We start from the raw sequence: 25,432 nt of genomic DNA on the forward strand, positions 1-25,432 counted from the left end.
ATCTATCTATCTATCTATCTATCTATCTATCTATCTATCTATACGCACCTGCATGTGTGCCTGCAGGCCAGAAGAGGGCACCAGATCTCATTATAGATGGTTATGAGGCACCATGTGGGTGCTGGGAGTTGAACTCAGGACCTTTGGAAGAACAACCAGTGTTCTTACCCTTTGAAGCCATCTCTCCAGCCCATTTAGTTCAATTTCTACTTCTAGGCCTGGAGGGCCTAACTAGCCTCTAGTCTCAGCTACTTAAGGTAAACTGAAAGAGGAAGTTCAATATCGACTCAAAATCCCAATTACCACTCAAGCTCACCATTCACAATATGCACGTATGTTTAGGTCCCCATCTCCAGGGCAGCTGTTCCTGTGTTGTGGAATGCGGACCACCAGCATCAGTATTACCTTGTCAGAGATGAACGTTTTAGGCTAATCAAAGCTCTGGTAGGAGTGGGGACCCAAAATGTGCCCCAAAGAGCCGTGGTCTTAGCATCCCACCTGATGGTGCCACCTGACCACAGGTGCTTTTCTTCTTTCCCAGGCTCCCCTCACCATAACCAAGCTGACGCCACATGCGTCCATTAGCTTTCAAGCTGCTCTGTTTCCTTCAGGGATATTTAGGTGTGCCCATTTCCCCCAGAGAACTGGAAACTGATTCAGGACCCTGGGGCCTTTCCAAAAAGGATTCTAGGGGCTGGGATATAGCTCAGTTGCTAGAGTGCTTGCCTAGTTCCATGAGGCACTTGGTTTGATCTCCTGCACTACATAAACCAGGCATGGTAGCTCATGACTATAATTCTGGCACTAGAGAGACTGACACAGGAGGATTAGGAGTTCAAGGCTATCTTTGGCCACACAGTTAAAGGCCAGACAGGAATACATAAGACCATGTTACAATAAAACATAAAATAATACACAAGTCCCCAAGAGGAGAAAGAAAACAGAATTTTAGGGCTAGGCATTGTGGTCCATGCCTGTAAGCCTATCACTAGGAAGACAGAGGCAAAAGGATGCTGTATCCTTACAGAGGACAGCTTGAGGGAGGGAAAGGAGAACAGAACTCTCAATCTCACTTCTATAGTATTCTAACACAGGTTTACTTAGTATTTCTCATGCATAAGGCACTGGAAACAAAGAGAGGCTTCTCTTTCAGAACCTCACAGTAAGGGTAGGCAGAGCAGGTTATGAACACAGACAGAGACAAAAGAAAACAAGCTGAAACAAGATAAATCTTCTGAGTCTCCCTTGTCTAGGTCACTGTCTCTCCAATCTCTTTGCTTTTTCTTTCTGTGCCTCACATGGTAACTGTGGTCAGGGAGCCTCCATAGTGCCCCAGTATATAAATCAATATACGGCATGGTAGCTCTACCCATGCTGGGTCCCTGGGTGCAGTGGGCCCTCTGTATCCAGGTAGAGGGGCACAGGAATGAATATATGCTCCTGCTCTTGAGGCGTCTGCAGGTCTGGGTGTGAGGGAGAGTGCTGGAACTCTGGGTGTGAGGGAACTGCACAAAGGAGAGGAGGAAACGTGGAGAATATTTTTCATTCCTGCAAGGGAGAGACAGATATGGACTCGAAACTCAATGAGCACCGAGAAATCCCTTGAGGCTCAGTGTAGTCAGGGAGGAAGCTCTTTATGCTGAGAGCCAGCTGCCAGCATCAGGACTTACCCAGCTCCCAGTAGCCAGACAGAGGCTCTGAGCACTGTCTGGCCCTCCTGAGAGGACTGAAGAGAAGAGCTGGGACTAACCTGACTTAAAGGGGGTCATAACATCTCAGTTATGAGGCACAAATCTAGAAGAGCCTAAGTTCCCTAAAAAGATGTGCCTCTCTTCCATACGGTGGAAGTAGTAATAGCATAGCCCCTGCTACAAAGAGACTGACATTCTGACCCAAGCATAATGGTTGATGTCTGCAATCCCAGTCACACCTGCAGTATGGAGGGACTAAGCTGCAGCTTGGAAGGACACTTCTCTGAGGCACACAGACCTCCAGCCAGCTCTCACTGGGCAAGGAAGCTGCCAGGGGAGACGTATTATGCCATTTAAAAATCACTGGCACTACTTCCTGAAATAGCAACCGAGATCAGTCAAGCACAGTGGCACACAATTTTAATCCTAGCACTGGAGAGGCAGAGGACAGGATCTTTGTTCAGCTGAGTTCAAGACCAGCCTGGTCTATACACTGAACGCCTAGTGAGCTCCAGAACAGCTATGTTTACAGAGTGAGACCGGTTGGGAGGGGCGGGGCGGGGCACTCCTCATAAGCTGAAATCCCGGCTGTGCTGAGAATGCTGTCTAAGTGTTACCACGTACTTCAGGTTTCATGCTGAAGAAAAGCACAGCTTTAGTTTAACACAACAGGGAAGCTGTTGTGTTGGCTCACGAATGTATTCCTGGCACTTGGGAGGCTCAGGTTAGAGGCCTGTCTCAAGGTTAGTCTTGAAAGAAAAATAAACAAAAGGAAGTATGGAAATTTCAGAAACAATGTATCAAGATCACACCATGTTCACTCTGCTGTGTGTGTTGCTCCAGAACATGGCACCATTATGACCTGTGGGACCATAGGCCAGGCTAGGATGGGCTGACACACAGGGCAGTGTTCTCAAGACTGAGGCGGTCTCGTAGTTGAGAGATCCAGGCAAAGTATTCCCTAGGCTGGTGCTACAGAAACTCACAAAAGCTAGTCACACAAAGCCTCTAAGGCTCGGATATAAGGTCTGACAGCATTTCAGTCAGCTAAGGTCAGCCAACATGGACTGAAGAGAAGAGCTGGGACTAACCTGACTTAAAGGGGGTCATAACATCTCAGTTATGAGGCACAAATCTAGAAGAGCCTAAGTTCCCTAAAAAGATGTGCCTCTCTTCCATACGGTGGAAGTAGTAATAGCATAGCCCCTGCTACAAAGAGACTGACATTCTGACCCAAGCATAATGGTTGATGTCTGCAATCCCAGAACTCTGAGAGCTGAGGCAGAAGGATCATGAGTTCAAGGCTAGCCTGAAGATACAGGTGAGTTCTATGGCAGTCTGTTAAAAACCAATGCAAAAGCAATATTAGAAAAAATTAAAATGAAGTAAAAGTGTTGAAAGCAAGAGTTAGAAACAGAAATATTACATATAATTATTTATAGATTAAATAGGTAATTTGAGACATAGGTTAGTAACATATTGATGAATCAAGAAAAATCAGAAAGGAAACATATATACAGAAATGTGGGTACCTGAGTGTCCAGTGACATTATATCATTAAAAGAAAAAAACAAACAAGAAGATTGCTGACACTCCTTGGTGACAGGGACTGAGTCTAATCATTATTCATCAACTATTTAATATGACATTTAGAAACTTAAAAAATATATGTATATACAATAATGCCTATTAATAATTTATATATAAACATATACTTTATAATTACATAATTATACTATACAAACATATAACACATATTTACAAATATATAAATATAATTTGTATCATTAACATATATATAATAGTTATTATTATTTTGAGATAGGGTCTCACTATGCAGACCAGGTTGGCCCTGAACTCACAGATTCCCAGCCTCCACCTTCCAGAACTGGGTTTAAAGGCATGTACCACCACATCTGGCCTATGATTTATTTTCTACTTATGTGTATGTGTGGGCACCTGTTCATCTATATGTGTGCCATGTGCATACAGGTGCCCTCAGAGGGCCAGAAGAGGGCATGGTGGTACACAGTAATCCCAGAACTTGAGAGGTAGAGGCAGGCAGACCTCTGGAGTTCCAGGCCAGCTTTGGTACACAGAAAGATCTTGTCTCATAAAAAAGCAAGCAAAGTAAACTAAAAACATCACAGCTGGGCACCTTCCCACCCATGTGTGGCTCACGTTTGGGAGCCCCTCCCTGAAAGAGAGGTTGACAAGGCAAGGGCAGGGCATGTCCACATCATCTCCCGCCCTACAAGTATGCCCTATGGGGTGGCGCTTTCAGTATCTCGCAAGGCGCAAGGCATCGCACAAGACAAATGTTTATGTACGCAGCTGCTGTTATGAGTGGGGGGTGGGGCCACTGGGCTGAATGTCTGACAACTGGAGGGAACTGGGCCGACCAGATGCCTGGATAAAGTTCCCTTGGAATTAGACTCACTTGCACACAAAATACTTCTGAGAGGAAATCTGCAACAGGACCTATGCAGAAACACATCCATGCGTGTAAAATAAACCAGATACCAGGACCAAGCTAGGGTCAGAAACCCTCAGCTCAAGACTAAAAGCTTGAGAAGTAAAGCATCAGTTTCCAACACAAACACACTTCTGCCAGTCGCTGGGACCCACTGGCTTTCTTGTTGTTAGGGGCTGGCTCAGAACGCAGACGTCTCGGCCACTGCGTTCTTGAGTTAGCGCACAGGACCCTTGTCACCTCAGGCCTGCACGAGTACACGAGTCTCCTATAATCCTTTAGCCCGATACTCTTCTAACCTGCCAAGCATTGTCTCAAATTTGTTTTTTAAAAACTTTAAGAAGTTCTCTCTTTCACAGATTTACATTAATCTCTTCAGCGTGCTCTGGCTGCTGTGTCATGCTGCACAATATGGCGGGGATACAGCCGTGACAGGTAGGGCCTTAAACACAGACACACAGGCAACTGTGCTCACATCTCTGCTACACACCCACCGAGTGTTGCTGCTCAGTGCTAACACACTGTCCAGGTGAGGGCTCGTAATGCCAACCATCACCTTTCTTTAATCTAGAGGGTAAGGGGCTGTAACATACTTTTCCGCAAACACGGAAAAGGCTGAAAATATGGATTTATTCACTTCCCCTGTACACTAAACCTAGAGTGGATTTTCTGATTATTTTTTCTAATAAAGTTACTATGGAGAATCAGGATGAGTAGGTTGGTTTATGATGTCCGCCTGACCAGGTTAAGGGACGTCCACGGGAATGGTTGCACTATTCCCAGGCGTGGCCCTGAGAGTACTGAAGAGAGCTTGGTACTGGAACCAGCACACCAAGGACAGATCTCACTAGCGGGGAAAGCCATCATCCAGCCCACAGAGGAACTGGATAGAACCAGAAGGCAAGGAAAACAAGTGTGTTCCCTCTTTGGGGGAGAGGTGTTTACTACACTGGAGCTCCCTGGCTTCGGTCTCTCAGACTCCAGAACTTAGGTCAACAGCCCAACACCCATTTCTTACAACCCACCCTCTGGACTGGGATAATACAGTCAGGTTCTCAGGCCTTTAGACACATGGATCATACCATTGGCTTTCCTGTGTCTCCCTTGTAGACTCCTCTGCCTCCAGGATGGAGCAAGCCACTTCCCATAATAAGTCCCCATGTATAGCTATAAATATGTTGGCATTGGTTCTCTGTGAACAACCAAATACAATTTGCTACTATACTTATTAAAAAGAGGACACTTAATGTTTGCCAAATATTTGAAAACCCATCTTATTAAAAGAAACATTTAGTTGGGCAGTGGTGGCACATGCCTTTAATCCCAGCACTCAGGAGACAGAGGCAGGCATGGGATCTCTTAGTTTGAAGCCAGACTGGTCTACAGAGAGAGTTCCAGGACAGCCAGGGCTAAATGGGAAAACCCTGTCTCGAAAAACAAAAAAACCAAAACAAAGAAAAAAAACCAATAAAACAAACTGAAGTAGTTGAGAAACAGTTTTCATTTATATATAGTTAACACCTGCTTTACAAACATACTTATTTGTAATTATTTTATTCTTATGTGGATGAGTGTTTTCCTTGCATTTATATGTGTACCACTTGTGTGCCTGGTGCTCATGATGCCAGAAGAGGGTGTCGGATCCCCTGGCACTGGAGTCACAAACATTTGTGAGGTGCATGTGGGTGCTAGGAATACAATGTGAGCCTTCTGGAAGAGCAGCCAGTGCTCTTGACCACAGAAATTACCTTTACCTGCTAGGGCATCTATAGGTTCTATGCTACTATCAATGACTGAAACCCAGTCAGGCTACCCTTATGCAGAGTTGCCTGAAAACTTCCTAGGCCCAAGAGTGCCCAGCTGTTTGGTGAGAGACGCAGTGGGAACGGAGCACACAGGTCGGGGTCTCACCTTCAGCAGCTTCATCAGCCCCTCCAGCTGCACCATCAGCTCCCGCCTACTCTCCTGCAGCGCTGACATCCTCTGCTCCAGCTCATCTTTCCTCTGCCTGCCCAAGAGGAGGTAGCAGCTCATCAGAAATGAAAGCTTGTGACTGGCAAGTCTCAACTCATACATAAAGGTCAAAACCAAAAGGGCATGAAATACCTATAAATGAATCCTACCTTTTGTATGTCACTTCATAAATAGAGGTTGTTTTGTTTTATAAAAGATCTCCTTTATCTCATGCTGCCCTTAAACTCCACGTAGCTGAGGGTAACCCTGAACTTTTGATCTTGCCTCCACCACCCAAGAATTATAGGCATGCACCACCATGCTTGGTTTATTCCGTGCTGGGACTCCGGGTTTTGTGTATGCTGGGCAAGCACTCTACCAACTGAGCTATATCCTCAGCCCTTCTATTCTCTAGAGCAATGTAGGCAACTCTACCAGCGTCTGTCATTGTTTGTAACTCTGAACAATTATTTTCTTTCTTTTCTCATTCTCTCTCTCCTTCCTTCTTTCTCCCTCCTCCTTCCTTCGTTCCTTTCTTCTCTCTCTCTTTTCTTTTTCAGATAGGGTTTCTTTGTGTAACAAGCCCTGGCTGTCCTCGACTCACATTGTAGAGCAGGCTGGGCTTGAACTCACAGAGATCCTCCTGCCTGCTGAGTGCTGGGATTAAAGGTGTGCACCACTATGCCTGACTAAGCAATTATTTTCTATTCCAAAGTTCTAAAGAAATTCATTTATGTCTTCTCTTGGAAGTTTGAAAGTTCTGTCTTTCTGTTTAATTCATCTGCGATTGGCTTTGTACTGTGTGTTTCCCCATGTACAGATAACTGGCCTAGCTCAGTGATCAAACATCCCTCCTTGCCTTATGTTACAGGAGCTATTTCTAAAATGAACTCGTGACTTCCCCTTGGACTTAAACTCCTGCTTCTTGCTGCTTTGTGTGGCATGGCATCCCTGGACTGGGCTTGTGCTGACTGAATCTGCAATACTCTTCTGGTCACCAGACACTTTCAGTACAGTAACTGCAGTTCTGCAACAGATTCCAGAACAACAGCTTCTGCTTTTCTGGGTATATAAATAGTCACCTGTACCTGAGCCAATGAAGTGACACAGGTGGGTCTTAAGCTGACAGCTGCAGCTTACCCTCCGCTGGAGTCAGCATTTGCTTCCTCTCTCTTAGTAAAGCACTTAACATGTGACCATCCCCAAAGTGTGACAGTGAATAATGGCCACCAAGTATACAGCCCAAACTGAAATGAAGTTTGTTTTCTTTTCTTTATGAGATAGAATTTCACTGTGCAGCCATGGCTGGCCTGGAACTCATAGAGATCCTCCTGCCTCTGCCTCCAGTGCTACTGTGCACTACTGTGTCCAGTCTGAAACGAAGCTTTGGGAGGGAAGGACAGACACACTGCATTGGCAAACTGTGTTCATCACATGGTTTAAATTCTTTATGCTCTACTTATTGATGATAACAATCTTAATGACAGGATACAAGTAGAAAACCAATAATCATTGTTCCCCACCAAAAAGAAATCATGGTCAAAGCTCCAAAGAAAGCCCTACAATTCTGCTATTGGCTATGTGTATCCCAGATGCTAGCACTTTCATAATTGTGAGGCAGCCGGGATGATGCAGGTCTATAATCCTAGCCCTGGGGAGGGTGATGAAGGAATATTACCACAAGTTCAAAGCCAGCCTATACTATGTAAGGCCAAAAGTTCTAGGCCAGCCTCAGCTACAGAATGCAATCTTATCTCATCCCCACAAAAAGAAAATCAAGTATCAAATACAGAATTGTAAATGCTACAACAGAAACCAAAAGGCACATAATTTAAGAATTTAGAGCTCTGGTAAGAACCAAGACATCAGATTTGGTTTCCATAATGTCTGCACTAATGGGAACACGTTTTTCTGGGACCAAGGATAAAGGCTGTCATTACCGATCTGGTCATTCCCACACCATGTTCTCCAGAGGAGACTTCCATGTCCTCACCCAGAGAGCACAAACAGGGAGCCAACAATGCTCTGTTCTTCTGTCTGGCCCTATAGCCTTACACTCTCAGCTCTTGAGTCACTGAACATTTAGAGAAGGGTGAGACGGTAGGTACCACAATGAAGGGCAAGGCATCCCTTCACCCTTAGTCTCCTGTCTCAGAGCTGGTGCACAGGAAGTCTGCTGCCCTAGCCCTGCCTGTCTCAAGTGCCAGGAACCTCTGAAATCAGAGCTTACAAGAGAAGAGGAGCCAGTTACATGGTAACTGGAATAAGATTTTTTCCCCCTTCTTCTGGCGGTTCAGGAAAACATGGTTGTCTTTTTAAAACAAGCCCTGGATGATAACCATCACCCACCACCTGGCTTGGGATCTGAGGGAGCACGGATCTCACCCAGCTCTGTGATGATGACTGAGGAGCCCCTAGGGTGGTCGGTGGAACTCTCGGGGCCGGCCGTCTGTTCTGACAGGTCTGATTCTAACTGGTGAAAAGATTCTGTCCTACTAGTTTGGTTTCCCAATACAGGACTCCCCACCACAGGCTGCAGCCTGGGGGCAGGTAGACGAGCACTCACCTCAGCAAGCGCAGCTCCGCCAGCAGTGTGGGGTTCTGTTGGGCCTTCTCAGGAGTGGGCTGGGAAGCCTGCTCGTGCTCCAGCCGCAGGCGCTGGATCTCCTGCAGGATCTCTCTGAGGATGGAGGGGCACTGTGAGTGTTTGATGGCCCTTTCTTCCCCTCAGGGCCTCCTTTACCCTCTGTCCTGAGGCCTCTAACCCACCAAGTGTGAAATGGATGACAACAGTTTCACCTGATGGCTTCAGGTGCTCTGCCCACCGGTGATGTTCTTTTCAAGAACTTGGACCTTCTCCAGGAAGGGGACATGACAACTGGGACATTTTATTTACCCTGCTCCTCCCCAGGGAAAGGGAACTTTTGCAAACTCCCAGTGGAGGTTCTATGTGGACCTCCTGACTCTTCCTCCATTCTCTCCCTTCCCTCATCTCCTGGCTCCTGCCATTTCCTTCTCAGTGCACGCTACACAAGGGCTAGTCTCCTTGCTCTGGTTTCCACCTTTTACTGCACAATGGTGTAATGTGTGGTCCCCGGACCCTTTAGCAACATTTAAAATGGCTCCTTAAAATAAAATGAGATCAGTGTAACAGGGCCAGGATAAGCTGCTAAGACAGAACAAAATGTCTGAGTGGGGTGAGGAGCTCCCCAGTGAGGACACACCAGTGGGCAGGAGAGGTTCTCAGAGAGTCCCTCCAGGGGCGGCACAGCAGAGCTTAGAACAATCAGAACCAACAGCATGCAGTGTATCTCCGGGTCCTGGACTACTCCTGCCTACTTGAGGAGTTATGCAGGGCTGGGTGGGTGGAGGTAGGGGGTAGTGAAGAGATCAAAGTCAGCTTCTGTTACACAGTGAGCTGGAGGTCAGCCTCGATTACAATCCCAGAGAAACACAGACAGCCAACAAGCCAAGCAGCCTGTGAGGTGCTCAGGACCACACAGGACATGGTACTGGGCGTGACTACAGGTCAGGGAGGCACATTCTCACCTGTTCTTGTTTTCCAGTTCTGCAATGAGCTGCCTCTGCTGTTTGTTGGCATCAAAGTTGAAGCTGGCATCAGCGGGAGGACGACTCTATGGTAGGGAGGGGGAGAGATGTTCTGTTGTTGTTTTGTTTTGTTTCCCAAAGTCAAATATCCAGAGTCTCAGACTGACTGCTGATCCCCCCCCCCCCGCCCAAAAAAAAAGCAGTTTTGGAGGTTTCATTTACATACCATAAAACCTATCCAATCCAACAATCTTTGCAAGCTTAAACACGTAGGTAACCAACTACCACAATCCAGTTTAATAACATTTTCTACCACCATAAAATAACCCCTTAGGACAGTTTGTCTTCTGTCGCTACCACCACCACCACCGAGCTCAGGCAACCACTGGGCACTGCTGGACTTTCTACCTGGCTTTGCCTTCCCAGAAACTTCACTCAACAGAACCTTTCTGTGCGTAGTTCTAGTTCTGGTTTCCATGCAGCATAAGTTTTTTGATGTTCACTTATGTTTACTGCTGAGGAGTGTTCCCTTGCTTCCAGCTTTTAGCAATTACAGATGAAGCAGTAACGAGCTTTTACTTACAGGCTCCTATATCAATATACGCTTCGTGTTTTCACTTTGTATGTGTGTGCACGCAAGCCACGCTGTGTGTAAGGTGGAAGCACGTGCTTGAGTTGTCTCCCTCCTACCACGTGGGTTCCGGGACTGCACTCGGGTCATCAGGCTTGTCGGCAGGCCTTGACCCACTCAGCAACCTCACTGGCCCCGATATAAGTCTCATTTCTTTGCAGCGCGCACACTGGTACGGAAATGCTGAGCTGTGTGCTAACACTATAACCAAGGTCCCAGGAACTTCCACACTGTTTCCCAAAGGGGCTGAACCACCTTCCCCTCCCTCTCACAATGAATGAGGGTCCCACACTCTTTAAGTTGTATTGTATGTGTCTATGTTCATGTGTAAGGGTGTTTGGTCTCTGTGTTTATCTGTGAACTACTTGCATGCCTGGTGTCTGCAGATACCTCCTGAAACTGGTACGACAAATGGTTGTGAGCCACCATATGGTTGCCAGGAGTCAAACCCAGAGCCTATGGAGTAACAGCCAGTGCTCTTAACCTCTAAGCCATCTCCATAGCCACAATTTCATAATATTCTCACTGAAACCTGTTAAAATCTTTTTTGTTTACATTATTGTAAAGGCTGTAACTGTGAGGTTTCCTTTTTTAAAAAAGTAGTTTATGTTTCATGAATCTAACCAACCTCCCCCCCTTTTTTTTAGACAGGACCTTGGGCTGGCCTACCACATGTACCAAGATGACCCTGACTGTCAGATCCTCCTTTCTCTACCACCCAAATGCCTCCAGGCATCGGGCAGTACATCTAGTTTATGATGGGACTGAACCCAGGGCTTTGTGCATGCTGGGTAAGCACTCTACTAAAGGAATCAGATCCCCAGCCCGAACCTTTTAAATCACTAACCTTATACAGTTTAGTGATTTTTAGTGTGTTCATGAGATCATGAAACCATCACCACCTTCTGTGTCCAGCAAATTTTTACTACCCCCCTCAATTCCGTGCTCATTAGCAAGCACAATCTATTTCTATCTATTTCCGTCTGCCCTGAGAGCTACCATTCTTTTGTTGATTCTGTACGTTATAAAAAAACAAATGAAAAAAAAAAAACCCTGCCACCTTTATATCCAACTTCCTTGGCTTAACAAAGCATGAGTGATGCTTTCAAGCTTCACTCATATTATACCAAAATCAATATTTATTTTTATGGATGAATAATATTCCATAAAATAAGTATACTACATTTTTCTATCTAACAGCTGATTTACATTTGGGCTGTTTCTACTCTTTGGCTATTTTTAATGACATATGAACACTTGTATAGTAATATGTTCTTTCTCTTGAGTATTCATCTAGGAGTAAAACTGCTGAGCCACATGGTAACCGCCTTTTGAGAGACTGTTTTCCAAAGTGGTTGGACTAATTCCCACCAACACTGTATGACATTCTCACTTCCCTTAACACGCTTGCCAGCACTTGTCCATCTTTTTGAGGAGTTATTCTCGTGGGTGTGAGGTGGTATCTCATTGTAGATTCCTTTCTTTAAGAACTGTAATGTTGGGCACACTTTCATGTGGGTAATCATTATTTGTGTTATCTTTGGAGAAACCATGTGGGTGTGATTTGTACCCTTGTTAGCTCCTTCAAGAATATGGAGGAAAACAATAATAAACATCTAAAAACACCATACAGATACTGCATAGAGAGGGTCAGGGCCTGGGGTGTAGCTCGGCTGAGAGAGTGCTTGCCCTGTATACATGGCTTTGATCCCAATATCACATAAAAGCATGTATGGTACTTGTTTTTGTGTGTGTGTATGGGGGCGGGCACTGAGACAGGGTATCTCTGTGTAGCCTTGGCTGTCCTGGACTCCCTTAGTAGACCAGGCTGGCCTCGAACTCACAGTGATCTACCTACCTCTGCCTGAGTGCTGGGATTCAAGGCCTGTGCGCGATTTGATGACACATACTTGTTTGTAATCTTCACTCTCAGGTAGAGGCAGGAGGATCAGGAGTTGAAGGACATCTTCAGCTACACAGCAAGTGCAAGGCTAGCCTGGGCTACAGGAGACTCTGTCTAGATCTGCTCACACCTCTTTCTCAACAGTGCATGTATCAGCCAAGGAACACAAAAAGGAGAAAGGGATAACAAGGTGTTGTTTGCCTTTCACTCAGCAACTAGAACAGAAGCTCTCTGAGGCAGCCATGCTCACTCTGCTTCTTCTCTGCTCTGCCTCAAGCACAATCTATGAGAAGCAGGAACCTACTAATATACTGAAGATTCAGTAACAACTCTTTTCATATGGTGTTCTCTAAATAAATGGGTGAAACAGCACAGGCAATCTGATTTTTACTACGTCATTTAATACTTTTCTTCTTTTTTTTTTTTTTTTAATTATTTCCTTCTTCACTTAGAAGTGTGTACCAGTAGCCAGCTGAGCAAATTCCCCACACTATATTTAGAGTCTCGTGAGAGCTTGGGTTGAGTCTCACAAAAATGGCTTGAGAATGACCCTGGATATGAATTACTGTTTCTAATTTTTAATAAAGTGGAATTAAAATTTGTAGTTCTCTGTTAAGGTGAAAGCAGGGGGAATTACAGACACAGAAAGAACCTGCATCACATGAGAACAAGTGTGCTTGGTGGCATTCACTGGGAACTCCTAAACAACCTTCGGTGCTTTTTGGGCCTGACTGCAAATCTGTGTCTTCATCAGTGGAGGCACAGAAGTCCCCGGAAGCACTGTTTCTCAGACAGAAGTAGAGAAAGCAGCAGTTCCTACAGAAAGAATAGGTCTGGGCTTTTCCACCTGCCTGTACCCACAGGAGAACTCCCAACCCAGCTCAGCCCCAGTGAGTGTCTGGCACAGCTTGTCTCCTTTGGTTAAAATATTAACAGAAGTGGTGGCACAGGCCTTCAATCGCAGTACTCCAGAGGCAGAGCCAGGCAGACCTCTCTAAGTTCCTGGCCAGCCTGCTCGACAGAATGAGTTCCAGGCCAGCCAAGGCTACATGATGAGACTATCTCCAAAACCCAAAAGAGTAAATTTAGGCAAGGTGTTCTGCTCTGAGTGTACCCTACCTCTTTAGACTGCAATCCCCACTGTGAGGTAGTCAAGATCGCAGAAACTTCAGGGACGACGGTGTTTGGGATCAGACTTCTGGGAGGTAGTTAGGATTCAATGAGGTCTTTAGGATGGAGACTCAATGCCTCGATCGTGGTGGCTTTCCCAGGACTGAATTCTTTAATACACACACATACATACATAGGTTCTGTGTCTCTTGCCATATGATGCTCTGGGCTGCCTCAGGACCCTTCCCCAAGTATAGCATCACCAGATGCTGGCCCCTGACCTTGGCCTACCAGAAGAGTGAGCCCAAATAAACCTTTTCTCTTTATCACTATTTTGCCTTAGGTATTACAGCAATGGAAAATGAACTAGTACATATTATATATTATATGACAGAGACATTTAGTATTGAACCTATTTGCCATCTTAAACATTATGGGCTCTTAATAGCAAGAGTAATACTATAATAAAACAAAGAATCCCTTCCTACAATACCTTCTGAACTCTAAAGAGGCTAAGACAGAAACACAATGATAGTGCAGAAAGGAACAGGATACAATTGTCTGGAAGAGACCTTTGATAATTTCTTTCAAGAACAAAATCAATTTATTCATTTCCTGGCTCCTCCGTGCCAAACACTATTCAAGCAACTCGTGATGCCCCCGTGCATGAAAAACAACCCTCACTTCATGGAGCTGACATTACAACAGGGGAGATCAGAAATGAAAGAAAAAAGAGTACGTAAACAAGCACACACGTCAGCAAACATAGGCATGAGGAAGGAAGGCAGTGACGAAAGGGAGAGGGCTGGTTCTTCCAATGAGGTGTTCCTGAGCAGGCACAGCCAGTCAGAAGGCCCAGGGAGAGCATGCACAGCAGATAAAAGGGCAGGCACCAGGGCGGCTGGAAGAGCTGAAAGGAGGCAGCTTAAGGGCTTGAAAGTGATGAAGAAGAATTTGGTAGCAGTCAAGAGTTTGTAAGTTCCCACGTAGTCATTTCAGCACAGAAGTGAAAAGGGAAGCTGGAAAAAAGAAAGAACCCTTCATGCAAAGGTTGGGCATAGAAGGCCTCGTGAAAATTGAGTGTACGTACGGGAGGTGCTGAGACATTCTGATTGTGGTTATGGTTCCCCATCCTAACTTGCTTTTAAAAAAGACCATTTTTAAGCAGACACTAGGAAAATAATCCCATTTTTAAGCAGACACTAGGAAAATAATCTCCATAAGCTCACACTAATTCGTTACAGGGACTCTGCCACATTTACTTCCTCTCGCTCCTTCCCAACGCTGAAGTATCTTTATGCAAATGCTTGTCATACTCCATCTTCAGTAAATGTCTCTTGAAATATTTAAGGCCAACCTTTCATCAGCTGGACCACCTTCTCATTCATAAAAGAGGGCTTCACTACCCAGCAAATCCTTTTAACCAGAGCACGACCTCTCGCCTCCCCTCCCAGAGCTGCTGACTCATGTGGAGGGAGACCTGAGAAGCTCTCATGCAACAGTGACTTCACAAAATCTATCCCTTTCATCCTTAGGATAAAATGTGCTGGGTAAAAATCATTGTTCTGGACTTTCTGAGTGCACAGCTACTCCAAGTGTTCTGTCAACATCTTGAAGCAACTCAGTATTGAACTCCACTCAGTGGGGGTCATTAAAAAATACTCTACTTGGGAGAGGGGGAGTTGAGAGAGGGTTTCTCTGTGTAGCCCCGGCTGTCCTGGAACTTACTCTGTAGACCAGGCTGGCCTTGAACTCACAGAGACACACCTGCCTTTGCCTCCCAAGAGCTGAGACTAAAGGTGTGTGCCACCACCCCCCAGCTCCCAATAGGGATCATTTCTTGAGCAGCTGAGAACCTTTGGAATGGATCCACAGTCTGGAGGTAACAGCAAAGTGGCATTTCCCACAGGTCAGAGAATCCACTTGTTCCTATAAACTTTCATTATGGTCTCCAATTGTCTTTCACTCAGTAACACTGTAAAAATTTTTTACTTACTGTAACTTTTTGGAAGGACAGGGGGCCAGTTTCCCAGGTTGGCCTTCATATCTTGGATTAAACTTCTGGCTCCTCCCTTAGCCTCCTGGAGGCAGAGGCAGGCAGATCTCTGAGTTCAAGGCCAGCTTGGTCTACAGAGTGAGTTCTAGGACAACCAAGACTACACAGGGAAACCCTGTTTTTTGTTGTTGTTGTTGTTCTCTCCCTCTTCCTCCCTCCCTCCCTTTCTTCTTCCCCCTCTCTCCCTCCCTCCTTCTCTGTGCATGTGTGTGTGCCTCTGTGTGTGTGTGTACAAATAAGAAGACAGAAAAATTTTGAGCACTTCTGAGTAATAAAAAGCTTTTCAGGACTTTAACAAAACCTTGACAAAACTGAAAGGTAAAATCCCCACCCCCAGCGACAGTGCAGCTGGCTGAACTTCAACCCTGAAGTTCTAGAAATTCTGTCTCTCCTGTCACAGCCTGGCAGCCAGCGCCTGTGGGTGGAAGTGCTTTCATCTTTGAAGAAAAGACTTGTTTTTTCCTTAAGATTCAGACTTCACAGATGGAAAACAGCCCCTCACTTTGATTCATTCAGGCTTGCAACTTTTCAGTTGTTTGTATTTTGTTTTGTTTAAATGAATTTAAACCAAAAAGATGACGGAGACCTTGTAAGACCCAGGAATCTGCAGAGGTCAGAAGAAAGCTTCAAGGTCCCCACGACTGAGCTGAGGTGGTTGTGCACTGATATGTCCTCTGTAAGGGTAGCATGCGCTTCTAACCACTGAGCCACCTCTCCAGCTCCAGCTAAGAATGTTTTAAACTATTAATTTCAGGGCCCACTTCTACGGGTTGTTATAGCTGGTCCTGGGGTAATGAAGCCTGGGCATTGGGAAGCTGAAACCTCTCCAGGTGATTACAACGTATCGAGTGAACAAGGCACAGACACCTGCCACATGCAACATTTCATGGCAAAAGGTGGCAATTTCAGTGTCTATGTTCCTCCCCACTGTTTGCTCCTTACATAAATACTTCCACTCTTTAAGCCATGCTTTGTCCTTCAGTAGGCCCTTCATTAGCTTACCTCAGACTCCAAAAACAAAATTTACTGAGATTTAGTCACTCTATCAAAGAAAAGCTAAGTCTAGATTTATTTAAATAAATTCAACCCTGAATAACAACAACAACAACTACAAAACCTCAAGTTCTCTTGACTTCTGAAACTTGGTTGGTCTGTAACAGGTAGAAAAGAGACATACCCAGGCACCTCCATGCAGAGGACATATTGTCTCCCACACATAAATGAAGGTTCTTCTCTAGGTTGTCAGGTTTTTCATATGCAGGGGTGTTTGAAACACTGCTCCATCAACCAGAACTTAGCCTTGCTGGAGCAGACAGAACTCCAGCATCTCAGAATGTCTTCTATGTTTTGTTTTTAGATTTATTTATTTTCCTGTGTGTATCACTGCCTTGCCTACACATATGTCTATGCACCACATGTGTGGTGGGAAGAGGTCAGAAGGGGGAGTCAGGTCCCCTGGAACCTGCCATGTGGATGCCGGGAAACAGAGCTGGGTCCTCTGAAAGGCTGACCCAATGCTCTTAACCACTGAACCATTTCTCCAGCTCCAATCTTCCTTCCTTTCTTTTTAAAGGCATAGGCTGACAAAGACTGCCCAGTGGGTAAAGGAACCTGCCACCAAACCTGATGAGAGGAATTCAATCTCTGGGCCCCACATGGTGAAAGAAGAAACTGAGTCTTGCAAGCACTTCTCTGGCTTCTATAGCTCCCTCAAATAATAAATAAGAATAAATAAAGCAGGGGCTGCAGAGATGGCTCAGAGGTTAAGAACACTGACTATTCTTCGAAAGGTCCTGAGTTCAATTCCCAGCAACCACATGGTGGCTTACAACCATCTGTAATAAGGCTGGCATGCAGGCACACATGCAAGCAGAATGCTGTATAACAAACAAATTTTTAAAAGCAAAACGATTTAGATTCCTGCACTTGGGAGGTAGAAATAGGAGGATTATGAATTCAAGGTCACCCTTGGCTCCATGCCAAGTTTGAGACAAACAAAGAACAATAAAAATCCCCACAATTAGCCCCAAACACCAAAACGCTGGCTATATGCTGTAGTAGTGGAAAGACACTGACACAAACCTGTGTTTACTCTCAAGTCTGTCTGGGAATCTTCAGCAAGGTGACTCAATTTTGATGTGCCTGTTTTCTCATTCAGAAAATCACATTAGGACTCATATCTATTTCCCAGAGTTGCCTGGCAAAACATCTAGCCCAGGAGCTGGAGAGGTGGAGCATTTGCTGATCTTCTAGAGACCTGGATTGTAATGGAGGTTTTGGTATCTCTCTCTTCTGAGACAGGGTTTCTCTGTGTAGCCTTGGCTGTCCTGGACTCACTTTGTAGACCAGGCTGGCCTCGAACTCACAGAGATCTGCCTGCCTCTGCCTCCCTGAGTGCTGGGGTTACAGGTGGACACCACCACACCTGTCAAGTTTTGGTTTCTCTATAAACTGAGTTATGTTATGTAAATATGTTGTTTTAATCCCTAAGGATTTTAGCTGGGCTCTAGTTTGTCCATAGCTGACCACTTGCCTCGTGCGGCATTGAGAAGGGCATGGCCAAGGTCTCTGAGGATATAAATATGAGAGCCCAGAAAGAGAAAGTGTGGTGCGTGTGGGGATGGCATGTGTGAACGATAGTTTGGAGAGACCGGAGACCAGAGACTGATGGAGCAGACTGACGGTGTGGCAGTGTGGAGCAGACATACAGAAACGCTTCACTGCATAATGGCTTGGAGGAGACTGCTGGACGCATTTGCTGTTGACAGAGATTTGTATAGCTCTAAAAGAACCCATTGACCCTAAAGAGCCGGAAGAAGTAAAAGGGTCTGCGCCCCTCTCCCCACTAACCTACTCTCTCCTACTTAGGGTTGGGGGTTGGAAGGGAGAGGCTTTAAGGAACCCCAAATAAAGTAGAGCTTAAAAAATGAATGCTACAACAGAGGTTAGCATTCATAATGAGCAGCTCTGATGTCCTCATCATGAACACACACAAACAGCACAGACTACAGAATAAGCCAGTTACAGCCTAGACTTTGCAGCAAGACCCTGTGGAGTGGGGGAGGGAAGCTTTAGTGGAGAAGAATGAAGAGTGGGGTCCACTTATGTTGTGGCCCTTCTAACCCTAGGGAAGACAGTGCTTCTCACATTAACATTCTCTCAGGTCAAGGGTCTCACAGAGCTACCCCACCTTCAGGGAGGTGGAGACACATCTGGCTGATACAGGATAGGAGGTAAGATCCCTTTGGTTGAACTGGGCAGCCAAGGCAAGTGCACAGTCAACCAGATGTAGCCTGGTATGCCTTTCTGCAGCCTCCTAAAAAAGAGATCAGTGGCTTTGACCTTTACAAACCTGACAAGATGAGTCCACAGAGATGTCTCTGAGAGCCACTATGCTGTCTTTGTAGCCCTGGGCAGTCTGCCCACAATCCAACCTCTGAGAGGATAAGTGGAGGCTATGGGTTATTAACCTCTCCCTGGAATCCAATAGTGCTGTTTAAGACGGTAGTTCCCAGGCTGGCTGTAAATCAGAAGACTTCGAATTTCCTTCCTTCCGTTTTTCCTTCAGTAGAGACAGATGGGCCCTAAACCCAGAAGTTCTCATTCGGAAGGTCAGCAGCAAAGCCTCTGCTTTGTGTTGGATCACATTATGCGGCCAGGTTTTGCAGTGACTGCTTCCGTGGGGTTTGAAATCATTACATGTATGCAAAACCCAGCTCAGATACTATTGATCCCTAAAGTTTTAGAGGCTGAGACACTGTTCCTGGGACAGTGTGTGCCTCAGGCAACCGTGACAACAGGGCCATGAAGGTTGGGGTGCAGTTATGGGGAAAACCTACCAGAAGTGAGGTCAAACGACAACAGCAATGCTTTCCCCTCCCATTCATCTTTTCTGTAATGGGTTTTAAGGGTTTTGTTTTTTCATGAGAAAACCTTTAAAAGTAAATAATCAGATCACATTCAATGACGGTTAAGGTTCATGGCAGAACTAAGAATATGCTGTCACTGTTATGACTCACCACACATTACAGATTTTTCTGCTTCCTTTTTTTTTTTTTTTTTAAAAAAAGAAGCTTAGGCACTCTAGGAAAACAAATGAGTTTTCCTGGCACATCTGAGAAACCCATAGTGCCTTTCTTCAAGTTTCAGCCTGAGGCGCTGCCTGGTCTGCTGTGCACTCAGGTTGAAGCTGCCCAGTGGCTGCAGGGCAGCGTGCTACAGGGTGCTTGCTGCCGGTGGCTGCAGGGGGGCACGCTATGGCTATGGGGTGCTCACTGCCAGCACAGTGACTGAATGTTCTTTCTGTGGAAGAAGGTCTCTGAGAAAAATCAATACAAAGCCTATCTGGCAGCCTATAAATAAACTCCCACTCTATGCAAAGCACTTGTATCAGGGTGAGATTAGAGGATTAGGAGCTTTGTGTGGGGCAGAAATCTGGTGAAGAAGAACCCTTGAGAGGCCTGATATTTACAAGATAACCATACTTGGCAAAGTAAACTAAGATGAAAGGGAGACCTTCTGAGCTGTGATCATTTTCATGAGGATTCAACACCAGGCAATGGAAACCAGCAGGTGCAAACATCCTTATCTGGGTTCACGGCAAAGGAGACCAGGACCTCGGGGGTGAAAGGCTTTGCCTCTTGTTTGCAGAATTGTAAAGGGCTGTGTAAGGTCGATGGGGCTATCTTACCACACCAAGCACACTTAGAATCCAGCCGCAGTGCAGCCCATCTCAACTCACTGACTCAGGAACCTCAACCTCTAAAATTCCTTGACTGGTTGTGACCCACAATATGGGTAAGGTTTAACCAGTTCTTTCACACTCTTCTACATTTTTCCTAGACTGTTTTTTTTTTTTTTCTACGTTGTTCCATTCCACAACCATCAGAGTTGCAAAAGTGGAGTGAGATGTATGATCCCATGTTAGATTCTCAACAACAACAACAAAATCCAGAGACTGTTTTGGGGAGAAGCCCTGGTAAGGAAGTCTGTCTCCCCATGAAGGAAACCTGTCAAATCTGAGGTTGGTTCTGCCCCTTCCATTTACAAAAGCTGAGACAGCTTTGGGAATGCCTGGTTCTTTTCACCTGGTTACTGTCAGAGTCTGTGGTTTTGGTTCCAGGTCATCTTCCCTTTCATTTCATTCTTTGATACACCCCCCCCACACACACGTATAATTTTTTGTTAGTTTCTTTCCTCCAGAACCTTCACCTTCAGCAGTTAAATCATCAGTGCTTGAGAGATTAAAAAGGGCTTTCCTCATCCCGGCTGGGCCACTTAAACACTGCAGCGAGGAGTGGTTATCTCTCAGGCCACAGGAGACAGGACTGTTTTGAATAATCAATTAGCTACGATATGCAAAGCGCTTGGAATAATGACTGCCACCCCGTGCACAAGCAGTAAGTGTGAGCCATTAGCACTACGCTTTTATCAAGCATCACACTGTGACCTTTCCAAGCTTGTTGGAGTAATTTCTCCTTTTCCTTTTAGCATTTTAACTAGTTCTTTTCAGTGCAGTAATGATACTCAAAATCGTTTTTCCCTCTAAGGAATACTCTCAAGTTTTGTCAAAAACATCAGCAACATTGGATGTACTCAGACATTTTATCTTTGAATAAGGCTTTTTTTTTTTTTTCCCCTATCCTTTATGAAAAGTTACCCTGTTGTTGCTGCGGAGAAACTGTCAATCCTTTGTAAACAATATGCTTTCTCTCTCGCACTCCTGAGGTACTGCGGATTGCACCCAGGGATTGTGCATACTAGGAAAGCGCTCTGAAACTAGCAGCAGCCTCTACTTCGTTCTTGGCTCAGTACAGCTAAGGAACTTTCTGTCCTCCAGCCTGAGCCTCCTGGAGAGCCGAAGCCCACTGCTTTTAGAGAAGCTATTTTCTTCTTTTTGGTGACTGATTATGATGTTTCAACCTGAGGACTCCTACCTTCTATAAACTGAAATATTCTTAACCATTGGTTCTTCATCCTAGTTCTCCAGTGCTTGGATTCTAATTACATGACTGCTGGTTCTCTGGGCTCCATCTCTGAATGTGTTAGTTCAGATTTTCCAGTCTACATTGTGTTTTGGAAATTTTTCTTTTCCTTTCCTCTCATGAGCTAGAGTCCCACATAGTCCAGACTGGCTTCACGTTCCCAGTGTAGGTGAAGCTGACCCTGAACTTCAGCTTCTCCTGTTAGGGAGTTTTGGATGTGCTGGCTATCTCAGGCTGGCCTGGAATTCATTACATAGCTCAGGCTGACCTTGAACTGGCAGCAGGGGTTTCAGCACAAGCTACTCTGCCTCGAGTTTTGAAAATTTTTCTTACACCAATTTTCTAGCTCAGAAATTTTATTTTCACTTGTGTCTGACATTTCATTACACATTCACTGATTTTTTAATTTAAAAATTATTTTTGATCCTGTGTGTGCATGTGTTTCTGTGTGTGGGTTTGTGCATATGAATGCTGGTGCCTATGGAGGCCAGAGGTGGACACTGGAAACTGCCTGATGTGGGTACCAGGACCTGGACTCCAGCCCTCTGCAAGAGCAGCAAGTACTCTTAGTTGCTAAGACGCCCCTCTAGCTGTCACCCTGGAGTTTTTAATATCAGTAACTTATAAAAGGGAAATTCAGGGCCTGGAGAAATGCCTCAGCAGCTAAGAGCACTGGCTTAACTTCAAACGGACCCAAGTCTGGTTTCCAGCATCTACAAGGTGTCTAACAACCACCTGGAACTCCAGTTCCAGAGGATCTGATGTCTTCCTCTGGCCTCACCCATATCGACAGAACACAGTCCAAGAATGGAGTCATGTGAGCAGAATTCTGAGTGCCTGTGAGAACTCTTCAACAAAACAAGATAAAAGTCTTGTGAGCTCAGTTTCTTCAATCACACAGAATTGTTCTTGGAACGTGCTTGCACTCCCCTCCCAGGTATAACGGATAGGAGAGAGTTTACCTCAGATTATTCACTCCAATCTGCCTATTGTTATTTGTTTATATGCCTCTATGGAAAAACATGGCTTTGTTGCATGCATATATGGCTTGCCTGCCATGTGCGGCCTGCCTTTGTGATCATCTATTGGCTCCATTCTCCCCGGTCCCACCACTTCTAGAAAGTAAATGGGACACAGATAGACATGTATGCAAAACACCCATAGATATAAAATAAAAATAACTCTTAAGCTTTTTTTCCTTTTCCTGACAGAATTGCTTTTGTGCTGTTGTTGGGTACTTATCAAATAGATAAGTACTCTATCTGTTCCCTTGGTTTATCTGTTCATCTTTTGACTAAACCTCACTTTGTGGGTTTGTCTGTTTTTTGTTTGTTTGTTTTTTGAGACAGAGAACTCACTCTGTAGACCAGGCTGGCCTCAAACTCACAGAGCTCTACCTGCCTCTGCTTCCCGTGCTTGGATTAAAGACTTGCACCACCACCCCTAACCCTCACTTTCTGCATCACTAGAGCTTTATAGTAGGCCTTGGTTTCCCCTAGGGTGACATTTGCCAACTCTGTTCTTTTTCAAGACTGTAATGTTGGATCCTTTAGTTTTCTAAACAGATTTTAAAATGAGTTTTCCAGGTTAACAATAAACAGAAACCCGCTGAACAGGGCACAGTAGCATGTGCCTGTAATCATAGCCCTGGGGAGGCAAGAGGTAGGAGGAGCCTTAAAGTTCTAGGCTAACCTTGTCTACACAGTGAGTTAGAAGCCAGCTTCTAAACCCCAACCCCAACTCAAACCAAATACCCATTGGGCCTCTGACTGGTATTGACTCTGTAAGTCAGTTTGATGATACATACTAGTGTCAGCACCCAGTTGTTCGGCCAATAGCAAGGTACGCTTCTCAATTTACACGGGTGCTCTTTATTTCTCTTACCAAGGTTTCATAGCTTCCAGTCTTAAATCCTTTCCATTCTTATCATTACTCTTATTGCTGGTGGTCCTGGAGACTGAATCTAGGGCTAGGCAAGCACACTAGCCCTGAGCTACACACTGTCAGTGCTCTTTACCCTTTTTACCTTGTAGCACTGCTGTAAGTTCACTTGTATGTTCTAGGAGTGTTTGCACAGGTTCTGTAGCACTCTCTACAGATGATCATGTTACTTTAAAAAGGCCATTTTACTTCTTTTCAGTATTTATGCTTCATGTTGTACTGCTTAGGTCTTCTAATGTAATTGTAAATAGAGATAAAGTAAAATTAGACTTGGAGGACAAACAGGGAGGAATGTTCCAGGATTTAGTCTTTAAATTTTGACACTAGCTGGCAGTTTTTGTGTAGGTATTGTTCAGGGGGAAGAAGTCTGTCCTATTTTTATTCCTGGAATATGCAGGAAGTTTTTCACAAATGGTGCTGTTCTTTGTCAGATGCCTTTTCTGCATCTACAAAAATGATCTTACAAATTCCTTCTTTACATTGTTAATGTGAATTACACTGATTCATTTAATGCAGTACATAAATCTACATTGCTTATATAAATTTAAATTGTTATAAAATATTAGCCTTTTCACATGTATTTTTTTCCTCCTGGAAAAAAAATGATAGATTCAACAGTAAAGCTGTCAGGGCATGAGTTTTCTTTGGGAAATTAGTTATGAGTTCTATTTCTTTAACAAACATTTAACTAATTACTTATTGCTAATTTTTGTGTCTTTCAAAAAACATGCATATTGCACCTGGGTTAACCTTTTTTTTTTTCTTTTTTTTGAGACAGGGTTGCACTGTGCAGCTCTGACTGGCCTAGAACTTGCTTTGTAGACTGGCTTCAACCTCACAGAGATCCACCCACCTCCGTCTCCTGAGTGCTGGGATTAAAGGTGTTCACTACCATACCTGGCTGGGTTATTAATCTTTTAAGATAACATTTCATCTCCGACTTTCAGTTTCCGTAAGCTCTGTAGTGATGTCCCTTCTTTCACTCTTGACATCGGTAATTTGTATGGTCTCTCCTTTTTTCTTTATCGATTATTTCTAGGAGTTTACACTAAATGTATTGATATTTTTAAAGAACTAAATTCTGTTTGATTTTTTCTTCTTGATTTGTGTTTCAAAGAGAACATTATAGATCAAATGAAAGGCTCCTTCTTCCTCTTCTCTACACATACCCGTACCTTCTCTTCCCCAGCAACCACCTCTCCTGAGTGTCATACTTACTATTCTCCTAAGAAATACGCATATTCAGATGAAGCTACTTTCTGGTGGTCTTCTAAGATCCTCCCTTCACTTACCATGTTTCCTGCCTCTGCAGCCAGACGAGCAGCATAGCGGGCTATAAGCCGGTGCTCCTCATCCAGTCGGCTAGGGCTGTCCAGGACACTGCCAAGGAGATAAAATTAAACAGGTGTCTATTATTAAACATCGCTAATTCCTGTCTGTTCCTCAAGGAGAAAGGCTTGAGAACAAAAACATGTAGAGGCCCGGGTCCCAGACACTAGCATCTTCTGAGACAAGAGGAGTTGGAGAAATAATGAGGTGCATATACCATCCTCATGCAGCCACATGAGCATGAGATTTCTAAACAAAGTTTGGGAAAACTAACTTTATAGAGCTAGGTCTTGAACTTAAAAAAAAACAAAACAAAACAGGACAAGAAAACTAAGGGATCATGAAAAACAAAGGGCTAAGAAAAAGTATACTGAGGGAAAATGGGAAATCCTGGCCTGGGTTGGCCAAGCAAACTGACAAGCTAGAAAGAGTCCATGTTATTAGACATTTACTTTTAACACCTCTTTCTCTTCTCTTAAAATTATGATGCTACATAATGGGCTCAGTTTTGAGTGAACCTGTCCACTGTTGTTGCTGTTCCTCCTCCTCCTTTTCTTTGAGGTAAGTGATTTCTGTATTGGCCAGACTGAATTCCCAATTCTCCTGCCTCAGTGTCCCCAGAGTAGAGCAGGGATTATGAGTGCCACTGTGTCCTGCCTCATCCATTATTGTTGCAATGTAAGAATTCATGCAGATGAGGTACTAGATAATATGGTACTTGATAAAAGAAGATCAGCTCCACAAATATAGCTGGCTCCTAGTCATTATCTATCTATCTATCTATCTATCTATCTATCTATCTATCTATCTAT

At 44.7% G+C, this 25,432-nt stretch overlaps 1 protein-coding gene across 7 annotated transcripts in view; it reads right to left on the reverse strand.

Moving 5' to 3' along the window:
- The window catches only part of Dtnb (dystrobrevin beta), a 182,391-nt gene that overhangs the window by 27,572 nt on the left and 129,387 nt on the right, over positions 1 to 25,432 (reverse strand). For all 7 annotated transcript variants that reach the window (XR_008722336.1, XR_008722334.1, XR_008722333.1 and 4 more), the window contains 4 exons: positions 24,584 to 24,671; positions 9,667 to 9,752; positions 8,684 to 8,797; positions 6,076 to 6,172 (listed from right to left, as the gene is read on the reverse strand). Coding sequence is in view for 2 of the 7 variants with exons in the window: in XM_055626281.1 (XP_055482256.1) it covers positions 6,076 to 6,172; positions 8,684 to 8,797; positions 9,667 to 9,752; positions 24,584 to 24,671 (385 nt within the window). In the remaining 5 variants the exon portion in view is untranslated. The remainder of the gene's footprint in view (positions 1 to 6,075; positions 6,173 to 8,683; positions 8,798 to 9,666; positions 9,753 to 24,583; positions 24,672 to 25,432) is intronic.

This window comes from Psammomys obesus, unplaced genomic scaffold (assembly GCF_907164565.1).
Source record: "Psammomys obesus unplaced genomic scaffold, mPsaObe1.curated_primary_1811, whole genome shotgun sequence".
Taxonomy (NCBI): Eukaryota; Metazoa; Chordata; class Mammalia; order Rodentia; family Muridae; genus Psammomys; species Psammomys obesus.